The sequence below is a fragment of the Vulpes lagopus genome, chromosome X, assembly GCF_018345385.1.
Source record: "Vulpes lagopus strain Blue_001 chromosome X, ASM1834538v1, whole genome shotgun sequence".
In the NCBI taxonomy this organism is placed as follows: Eukaryota; Metazoa; Chordata; class Mammalia; order Carnivora; family Canidae; genus Vulpes; species Vulpes lagopus.
In genome coordinates this window covers 40,838,717-40,849,565 of record NC_054848.1, presented here as the reverse complement: position 1 = coordinate 40,849,565, position 10,849 = coordinate 40,838,717, and the positions used below count along the sequence as shown (strand labels likewise).

Below are 10,849 nucleotides of genomic sequence, written 5' to 3'. Positions count from 1 at the left end.
GCTGGCAATGCTGACACAGGGCGCTGTTAAATTAAAGTATTATATATTAACATAAAAGAACTATGTAAATATATATTTATATTAATATAAAACTGGTTAGGGGTGAGAGTATACTCAGCCACCAGAGAAACCCCCAACTGGGAGCATTATTTAAAAAACAATGTCTTAAAAAATAAATAAATAAAAAAATAAAATAAAAAACAATGTCTTAACCAGACAATGAAATATCATTCAGCATTAAAAAGAAAAAGAGAGGGGATCCCTGAGTGGCTCAGCGGTTTAGCGCCTGCCTTTGGCCCAGGGCATGGTCCTGGAGTCCCAGGATTGAGTCCCACATCGGGCTCCCTGCATGGAGCCTGCTTCTCCCTCTGCCTGTCTCTCTCTCTCTCTCTCTTTCTCTCTGTGTGTGTGTCTCTCATGAATAAATAAATAAAATATTTTTTAAAAAAAGAGGGATGCCTGGGTGGCTCAGTGGTTTAGTGCCTGCCTTCGGCCCAGGGTGTGATCCTGGAGTCCCGGGATCGAGTCCCACATCAGGCTCCCTGTGTGGAGCCTGCTTCTCCCTCTGCCTCTCTCTCTCTCTCTCTCTCTCATGAATAAATAAAGTCTTTAAAAAAATAAAAGAAAAAGAAAACAATGCCTTGAGTCAACCAACCACAGAAGGACAATGGAAAACAGAATGCTAAAGCCTCCAATGTCTACTGAATAGGTAAGATGGATAGAGGACCAGGTCACGAGAGATACAACTCTATAGCAAAGCCTCAGGTACACAATAAACACCCAATACACTTCTCTCAAATAATAATAGATCATATTTAACAGATCACGTATTATGGTGATGTGTTCTTCCCATGCATTGTGCCACTGTTCTCAGGAATGCAGAGCAGGAAATTGGTTCCTTCCTGGCCTTCAGGTCTTAGCTCAAAGGTGACCTCCTTAGAGAGTTCTTGAACCCTCACAAAAGTCATTTCCACCCACCTACAACTGGCTGTGTGACCAGGGGCTAGACATTTTGCTTTTCTGGGCCACCGTTTCTCCAGTCATAAAATGAGAACAATAGTAACCTACCTTGTGTGATGGGAGTTTGAGTAAATAGGCAGAAAAGGCTTTGAACAGTGCCATACACAAGTGCTATATGACTAACATCAGTAGTAGTATATGCCCTTAAAGTGGTGGTGGAGGGTACATTACGGCATTTGATTAAGACTACAGACTCTGGAACTAGATTGACTGAAGGGGTTTGAATCCTGGCCCAGCCACTCACTGACTCTAAGTAAGTTTAGGCAAATTACTTAGCCTCCCAGTGTCCCAGTTTCCTCATCTATAAAATGGGATAATAATAACCTATCTCCTAGGATTGTTGTGGGGATTAAATGGACTAATAAAGTGTGAAATGAGTGTAAACTCATCTGATCATTATTGTGCCCATACACATTTTCAGGCTCACAGAAAGATCTGCCAAAGATCACAGGGTTTGGCAAGGATCGATGGGATTTGAATCTAGAGCCTTTGTGGATAATCTGGAATTACTGGGCCATAAGGAATGAACAATGTAGGAGGCCTCGTCCCTTTGGTTGACTTAAGGCTTAAATCTTGGAACCTGTAAGGGAAAGCTAACAGCGGGTCATGCAGGTGAAACTGCAAAAGCTACGCCCGTCATGAATTATGCACAATGCCCCTACAAAAGCCACAGAAAACTCGGGGCGCTACTCACCTTTACGATTAATCAACGAGTTCTAGTTTGCCCGGGAGACTGCAGAATGCCCGTTCAGCACATCCCTCCAGCACGCTGATCCGCCCCCTCGTGAATAATTCACAAGCCGATACTTCCAGCGGACCAGGTGTGAAAGCGGCAAAAATGGGCTTCCTTAGCAGCCCCACCTCCTCATGAATAATGAAAAAAGCCGCGACCAACGGAGGCCCGGTAGCACGCCGTCCCCTCGGGAAGAGCCCAGCACACTGGGTTCCAGCGTCCCTTCAACAGCCTGGGCTGGGGGGGGGGGTCCCTCTCCCTAAAAACGTGTGGGCCCCGACGTGTCCGGTCGCCTCGCCGCGAGTACCTAAGCGCGGGGGGACCTCATCATAAAACTAGAGGTCACAAAGGCCATAGATACATCCACAATGCCACGTCGGTCCCGAACGTTTCCTCTGTCATAGGACCTTGCTTGAAACAAGCTCTCCCAAAATTCCGCCTGGACTTCGGGAACCTCAAACTTCGCTTCTCCCTTTGGAGAGCACCTCCATATCCTGCCTCATGGACAGAGAACTCATACACGGACCTTAAGGGTCTCCTCAAATATCCCCCTAACGCCTGCCTCCGAGGGGTATATAAATCCTGCCTCCCTCCCAGTGATACTCCTTAAAACAGACTCAAAGTACCATCCTGGGGTCCCCAAATGCCACTTCCTAAGGGACCCCTCGAACACAACCACCCCTAAACGCCACCCCGGGCCCAGAGCCTCCAAATGTGCCCATCAGGGGATCCCCCAAATTGAGTCCCCTCCCCCAAATGCTGTCTAGGGTTTGGGGGCACCGTGCTCCAGCTCACCCCCTGCGCCGGGCGGAAGCCTCGCCTTCCTGCTGGAGATGAGCCGAAGCCACGGGGCAACGGAAGAGCAAACCACCTCCGTCGTACAAGAGCCAGAGTTTGCGCGGAGCTCGGAAGCGCGGGGCCTTGAAGGGCCCCCAGTTTGGGACGTACCACAGATGCTTAGCTAGAGGGGCGCCCGCCTCTGCTCCCGTGCCGTCGACGCCCGTGTCAGACCCAGACACCCCTACGGGCTGTGGTACGTCCCTAACGCGCGAGGCATGCTGGGAGTGGTAGTCCTGTCTGGCCCGTGCCTCGTGCACGTGGTGGGCTACAGCGCCCAGAGTATGGGAGAATGTAAACCCTGACTGTGGGATTCCCGGAGCTGCGCTCTGGGGGATGGAAAAAGGATGTGGAACATGGGGTACCTCCAGATGTAAAGGCACACCCATCCTATGGATGGGAAGACTGAGGCTCAGGTAGCCAAGGAGTTCATTCACTTGACATTTATGGAGTTCAAGCTGTGGGCGAGGTGCTAGGGATTCTTTCCCTGCCCTCACGGAGCTGATGTTCTAGCGAGAGAGACCAGAAATATGGCAAATAAGTAAAACTTAGCAGTTTCGCATATAAATACTTATTATAATAGATATATGTGACTGTATAGTATAAATTATATGTAATAAAATATGCATATAAATACTACTTATTGACATAACATGATAGTGTCAATATGTAAATAATTTACCTCTGTATGTGATAAATGTCTTGTATACATTGTGTGTATTCTATATTCATATGCGATATAATTAAGTACACATGTAAATACGTGTTGTATATATGTATGTGACAACTGCCAAGTACTATGGAGAGAAATAGAACAAGATCAGGGGAAATCTGGGGGTTAAGTCTGTATTTTTAGTATGGTCAAAGAAAGCCTTGCTGAGAAGGTGATATTTGAGCAAAGGTGTTTAACAGAAAATATCTTTATCATCCTATCCCAAATTCTGCATCTCATATCCTGTCAATAACCTCCAAATTTATTCATTTGAAAAAGATTTCTTGCATGCCTACTAAGTGCAGAACACTAGGAATGTAGCAAAAAACATGAAGGAGGGGATCCCTGGGTGGCTTAGCGGTTTTGTGCCTGCCTTAGGCCCAAGGCGTGATCCTGGAGTCCTGGGATCGAGTCCCACATCAGGCTCCCTGCATGGAGCCTGCTTCTCCCTCTGCCTGTGGCTCTCTGCCTGTGGCGCTCTCGCGCGCGCACTCTCTCTCTCTCTGGTGTCTCTCATGAATAAATAAATAAAAATCTTAAAAAAAAACATATGAAGGAGATTACCCTTGCAACAGTCGAGAACACTCTTCAATCAGATCTTTTCCTTCCTATTTATCTTCTGCCACCCTCAGAGAGACCTCCACTGAAACTCCATGTTAAGTGGTCAGGGACCGCCTCTCTGAGGAAGTGGCATGTGAAAAGTGAGGAAGCAGGCCTTGTGTCACATGGGGGAAAACATTCCAGACCGAGGGATCATCAGGTGCAAAGCCCGAGGTTGTAGTTTTCTTGTCTGAGTAAGAGTGCAGAAGTCTGTGTAGTCAGAGAAGAGTGAGGAGCAAGGAAGGGAAAACACTGGTCATGAGATCTGAGGCCATGTGTGTCAAGGAGGGTATTATAAGCCTTAGAATAAACAAGCTGGCTGCTCTGTGTGGAGAGAGAACAAACTAAGGGGAAAGATGGGAGCAGAAAAACCAGCGGAAAGGCCACTGCAAGAGCCCAGAAGTGCAGAGAGAGGATCAGACTAAGATGGTAAAAGGTGAAAGTGGAAGTGGTGAGGAGGGATTTGATTTTGGATTGATTTTGAAAGCAGAGATGCCAGGACTTGCCAAGATATCAGAGGATATGAAAAGTAGAGAGGAATCCTGGCTGACCCCCAGAGTAATTAGCTGGAGCAGCTGGGAGGATGGAGTTGTCTTAAACTGACATGGGAAATACTGTTAGGATCAGGTGTGGGGTAAGATGAAGAGTTTGGTTTTGGATGTGACATTTGAGATGAATGTTGGACATCCAAGTTGTGGTATGTGTTGGTCAAGTGAACAATTGGGGACCAGGTGTGAAATTCAGGGGATGGAGGGAGGTCTGGGGCTGGAGATACAGATTTGGGGACCATCAGAGGTGACAGCTGAAGCAATGAGTGTGGCCGAGTTCTTTGAAGAATTAATTGCCTTCAAATAAATCAGTGGGAGGAATTGAGGCAGGATTTGGACTTTCCTAAGTGAGAGGGAAAAGCATTCCAGCTGGAGGGAACAGCTTGAGCAGAAGCCCATGGAGGTAAGAAAACAGGACAAGGAGAGAGAGGGGGAGGTGGAGGTGAGAAAGAATTGTACCATTTCGCTTTGCCTCCAGCCATGTATGAGAATGTCTGCTTGTTCACAGCCTGAGTGGATTGCCAAGTCTTTGGATGTTTGCCAATCTGTTGTAATTACAATTTGAATTTCTCATAGTAGGAGTGAGCTTGGGCATCTTTTTATAGATTTAAAGGTATTTGTGGTTCTTGTTTTGGGGAAATTTTGTGTCCTTTGTTCATTTCTCTTGGGCTGCTGTACTTCTTCATGGATTTTTAGGGACTCTATTAACCTTTTTTGTTTTTTTTTTTAAAGATCTTATTTAATGGGTGATGGGCACTGAGGGTGGCACTTGACAGGATGAGCACTTGTAATACTATATGTTGGCTAATCAAACTCCAATAAAATATATAAATAGGGCAGCCCCAGTGGCGCAGTGGTTTAGAGCCGCCTGCAGCCCGGGGTGTGATCCTGGAGACCCAGGATCGAGTCCCACATCCGGCTTCCTGCATGGAGCCTGCTTCTCCCTCTGCCTGTGTCTCTGCCTCTCTCTTCGCTCTCTCTGAATGAATAAATGAATAAATAAATCTTTAAAAATATAAATAAATAGATAGATAGATAGATAGATAGATAGATAGATATTTTATTTATTTATTCATGAGAGACACAGAGAGAGAAGCAGAGACACAGGCAGAGGGAGAAGCAGGCTCCATGCAGGGAGCCTGATGCGGGACTTGATCCTGGAACCCTGGGATCACACCCTGAACCAAAGACAGACACTCAACCGCTGAGCCACCCAGGCGTCCCATTAACCTTTTTTGGCTTTGTTTTTTTCTCCTAGCCTTTTTTTTAAAAGTGAGAGTGATTTGAACAGTTGTGTGTGTATTTATTCATGCTTTTGAGTCCTGGTATATGTCAAACCCTGTTTTAGGCATTAGGGACACGGTGGTGAGCAACACAAGACCAAAGTCTCTTCCCTCATGGAGCTTTTGTTCTGGTGAAAGAGACAATATAGAAAAGGGGAAAAATATATGGAGAGGATGTTAGAAGTTGAGAAGTGTTATGGAGAAAAGTAATGCAAGGAGCAGAGCCTAGGGAGTATGGTGGGGGAGGGTTTGGAATTTTAAATAGAGTAGCCAAAGCAGGCCTCATTAAGGAGGTGACATTTGAACTTTCAAATGGTATGTCTCTTTCAGTCTGAAACAGTTCTTCAGTCTTCCCTTGACCTTCATGACCTTGATATTTTTGAAGATGACAAGCCAGGAATTTTGTAGCATGTCCCTCAGTTTGGTTCTGTCGGATGCTTCCTTATGGTTAGATTCAGGTTCTGCATTTGGGGTGGGAATATCACAGAAGTATCGCTGACTCCTCATTTCATTCTATCAGATGGCTCATTATTTTAGTACTGGTAAGGTTTGCTTGTTCCCTTCATTAAGCTGCTATCTGCCAGGTTTCTCTACTGTAAAGATATTCTTGTTCCCTTTGGAATTAACTAATATATATTTCATAGGGAGATACTTTGAAACTGCAAACATCCTATTCCTGATCAAAATGTGACCCACTGACTGCTACTATAACCACTAGTTTTAGCACCTATACATTTTTAAAAAAGATTTTTATTTATATATTTGTGAGAGTGAGAGAGCATGAACAGGGGGAGGGGCAGAGGGAGAGGGAGAAGCAGACTCCCCACTGAGCAGGGAACCCAAGACCTGAGTCAAAGGCAGACGCTTAACTGAGCCACCCAGGGGCCCTACACCCATAAATTTTCTACCTCTATCATTGTTGACAATTGTTAGTATTATTAGTTGACATTCCACTGTAAAGAATAATATTTCCCTTCCTTTCCAAGTATTTACTCTTTCACCCATTAATTTATGTAAGTATGGAAGTGCTTTTTCTGTGTTTCAGATGCTTATGTTTTGTTTACTTTGGGTCTGTTAACATAGAGAACTACATTCATAGCCTTTTCTGATGTTGACCCAATTTTGCATTCCTGGGATAAATCCTATTTGATCAAAACACGTTTGCTGGGACACCTGGGTGGCTCAGCAGTTGAGTGCCTCCCTTCGGCCTAGGGCATGATCCTGGAGTCCCCAGGATCGAGTCCCACATCGGGCTCCCTGCATGGAGCCTGCTTCTCTCTCTGCCTGTGTTTCTGCCTCTCTCTCTGTGTCTCTCATGAATAAATAACATCTTTTAAAAAAACAAAACAAAACATGTTTGCTAAATATACTACTGGATTCATTTAGCAAAGATTTTGTTAAAGATTTTTACACCTATAGATATAAGTGAAATGGGCTTGAAATTTTCTTGTATTATCTCACCTGCCTCAGGAATAGAGATTACACTAGCTTCATAAAATAGACATCTTTTCTTCTTTTTCTAATACCTGGAACAACTTTTTTAAGGTAGCAGTTAACTATTCCTTGGGAGTTGGGTAAATCACACCTATAAAAACCATTTGCCCCCCAACTTTTTTTGGTGGGAAGAGGAAAGCTTTTGACTACTGTTTCAATTTATTACTTTTTGCTCCATTCAACTAATCTGTTTCTTCATGGACCAGTTTTGGCATTTTGTATTTTTCTAGAAATGTATTCATTCCACCTAGATTTTCAGATATGTTCATTCTTTTTATTTATTTATAAAATATTTCATTTATTTATGACAGAGAGAGAGAGAGAGGCAGAGCCGCAAGCAGAGGGAGAAGCAGGCTCCATGCAGGGAGCCTGATGTGGGACTCGATCCCGGGTCCCCAGAATCACGTCCTGGGCCGAAGGCAGGTGCTAAACTGCTGAGCCACCCGGGCATCCTCTGTTCATTCTTTTTAAAAGGTCTGTTGCATTTGTAGTATGTTCCCCTTCTTAATTTTGTATTCGGTGCTTGCTTGCATTTTTGATCTTTAATTGATCAGTCTTGCCAGAGGTCTGTCTTTCCTCTTACTTTTTGTTTCAAAGATTTAACCTTTGATTTTACTGATCTGTTGTTTCCCTATTTCATCTATTTCTACTCTTATTTCCTTGCTTCGTATTGGTTTGCTCTGGTGGCCTTTTTCCAATTTCATGTACATATGATAAAATGCTCAGATTTTATTTTATTTTATTTTTAATTTTTAAAAATTTTTTTTATTTATTATTTATGATGGTCACACACAGAGAGAGAGAGAGAGATAGAGAGAGAGAGAGAGAGGCAGAGACATAGGCAGAGGGAGAAGCAGGCTCCATGCACCGGGAGCCTGATGTGGGATTCGATCCCAGGTCTCCAGGATCACGCCCTGAGCCAAAGGCAGGCGCCAAATCGCTGCGCCACCCAGGGATCCCAATGCTCAGATTTTAATTGTACAGCTTGAATTGTACATACACACCCATGTGACGAGTACCCTAGTCAAGGTCTAGAACCTTCTCATTATTCCAGAAAGCTACCTTATGACCCTTTCTAGTGAAAGACACCCTCCCCACCTCCACTCGGCTCTATCACCAAGAAAATCTTTAAGATTTTATTTTTAAGTAATCTCTACACCCAACTCGGGGTTCAAACTTACAACCTTGAGATCAGTCACATGCTCTGCTGACTGAGCCAGCCAGGTACCCCACCAAAATGTGTTTTGATGGAGACCTTCACATAAATGGAATTCTACAGTGTGTACCCTTTTCTTTTTTCACTCATGTTTGTTGAGATCCATTTATGTTGATATTTGTATTAGTATTTTGTTCTTTTTATTGCTGAGTTGTAGTCCATTGTATGAATGGACAATTTATCAATTCTCCCTCTTTTTAAAAATATTTATTCATGGGCAGCCCCGGTGGCGCAGCGGTTTAGCGCCGCCTGCAGCCCGGGGTTTGATCCTGGGGACCCTGGATTGAGTCCCATGTTGGGCTCCCTGCATGGAGCCTGCTTCTCCCTGTGCCTCTGCCCCTCTCTCTCTGTGTCTCTATGAATAAATAAAATCTTAAAAAAAATTTATTCATGACACACACACAGAGGCAGAGACACAGGCAGAGGGAGAAGCAGGCTCCATGCAGGGAGCCTGATGTAGGACTCCATCCTGGGTCTCTAGGATCATGCCCTGGGCTGAAGGTGGCGCTAAACCGCTGAGCCACCCAGGCTACCCAATCCATTCCCCTCTTGTTGGATGTTTGGGTTCCCAGTTTTTGGCTACTGTGAACACAGCTGCTACTTTCCATGTACATATAGCAAGTCTTTTTGGTGACATATGTTTACATTATTTGGGGTAAATATCTAAGAATGAAATTGCTGGGTCATAGGGTAAGCATATATTTACTTTTATATGAAAGTTTTCCACAGTGGCCTCACCATTTACTACTTCCAAACACACAGAAGGGTTCCTTGTTGTGGGATTCTGAGAGCCCTGGGGTGTGGGAAGAGAGAACATGTGGGCATCTCCAGGCTAAAAGTCACCCATCCTGAGACACGTGGCTTCCATTTCCTGTCCCTCTCCCCTCCCGGTGTCGGGAAATCACATCACCTCCAGGGGGCACCCTCTTTCTAACCTTGCCTCCTTCTGCTGGTGCAGGGAAGTGTCACAATGCAGGCCAGTTAATGGAGGGAGGGGCTTTGTGCTGACTGCCTTTTCCCTTGGCACCTCCCCTTCCACTTTCTCGCCTCACAAGCCTTTGGAGGAGGGGCGGTTCTGGCCCCATTTCTGGCCCAGCCATTCTCCACCGGTAGAGGGCAGCCCAGCTTCAAGTTCCACTGCACCCAGACCCGTGCTGAGCATACACATAGTTAGGAATCACAGGGTACAGACTGGCCTGTTGTGACCGGAAGGCTGGGTCCTGTGCTAACAACAGTTGTGGAGAGGACAGGAATGAGTGTGGGCCCAATTGGTCCCGATGAAGCATCTCTGAGGATGTGGGATTGGCAGGCTGAGCTGCTCTATCCCTACCCTTCTGGGGTCATCTGTCCACTGAGGAGGGCACAGGGGTGACTGGTGCCAGAGTGGCCACTTCTGTCCGTTTGGAGATGCCCTTGGGCAGTCCCCAGATTCAGGGAGGGTCAAGTGTGGTTCGGGTTTAGCCCTTCGATTGTACAGCTGGTACAGCTGTTGGGTGGAAAGGCCAGGGGGTGGGAGGTTCTCAGTGCTGACTCTGACTCAGGGGGACTTCAAGCCCTGGTGGTGTGGGATTTCCTGGTAGGTCAAGACCTGCTGGACTTGACAATGGTGAGATGGCTATGACTAGGATCTTGTGGGTTGGGGCACAGACCAGAACTTCCTGTTATATTTATCCCAAGTGGGTAGCCCCTATGCACCAGACACTGTGAATGCTACCACTGCCACCCACCTTATCCACTCATGTTTATGTTCATGTGTGAGACACAAACCACGCTGGTGCATGAGAAAGAAACATGCAAGCTATTGACTTTTCAGCTTTTATTACAAAAAGAAGAGCATGATCCCAGCCCAGTTCTCCAACAAAAGTCACCAACTCAAAGTCTGACTTGGTCAGGGCCTCTCTGGCTGGGGAATAGGCTGGTAGACAGGTGCAGGGCCCCACTCAGACCACCCACCACTTCACCCTCCCCTGTCCCGGGCTGGACACCCGACATAAGTAGAAGCAGCTCCTGCAGCTGCTCACTGAGCCTCGTTGAAGCGGGTCACCATTGTCTTGTGCAGTGTCTCCTTGTAGGACTCAGTCGAAGTAACCCCATAGGAGCTGCCTCGGGCACCTAAGCCGGAACCCCGCACCCGTGTCTGGGCCTATGTGAGGGAGGCAGGCTGTTAGGTCGGCTGCAGGATGGGGGTGCAACAGAGAATGCTGGAGGATGGGGATGGGATCACAGGAGACTCACCTCAATAGGCGTCACAATGCCCTGCTTCTTGCGGCCCAGGCCACTACCCTCTTTCCAGCCCATGGCCTGAAGCATGCGACTGCCAATGTTGTCACTGCCCAGCCCATCCCTTGTGGGCTGCTCAAAGTCCCTGGAGGGGCCAGTGGTACAGTGTGAGTGACTGGCCCACTG

At 46.3% G+C, this 10,849-nt stretch overlaps 1 protein-coding gene across 6 annotated transcripts in view; it reads right to left on the bottom strand.

Moving 5' to 3' along the window:
* Window positions 1-10,244: 10,244 nt before the first annotated feature.
* Window positions 10,245-10,849, bottom strand: part of RBM10 (RNA binding motif protein 10) — a 28,788-nt gene continuing 28,183 nt past the window's right edge. For all 6 annotated transcript variants that reach the window (XM_041741487.1, XM_041741489.1, XM_041741485.1 and 3 more), the window contains 2 exons: window positions 10,679-10,808; window positions 10,245-10,586 (listed from right to left, as the gene is read on the bottom strand). In XM_041741487.1, the coding sequence (XP_041597421.1) occupies window positions 10,461-10,586; window positions 10,679-10,808 (256 nt within the window). In that variant the 3' untranslated portion in view covers window positions 10,245-10,460. The remainder of the gene's footprint in view (window positions 10,587-10,678; window positions 10,809-10,849) is intronic.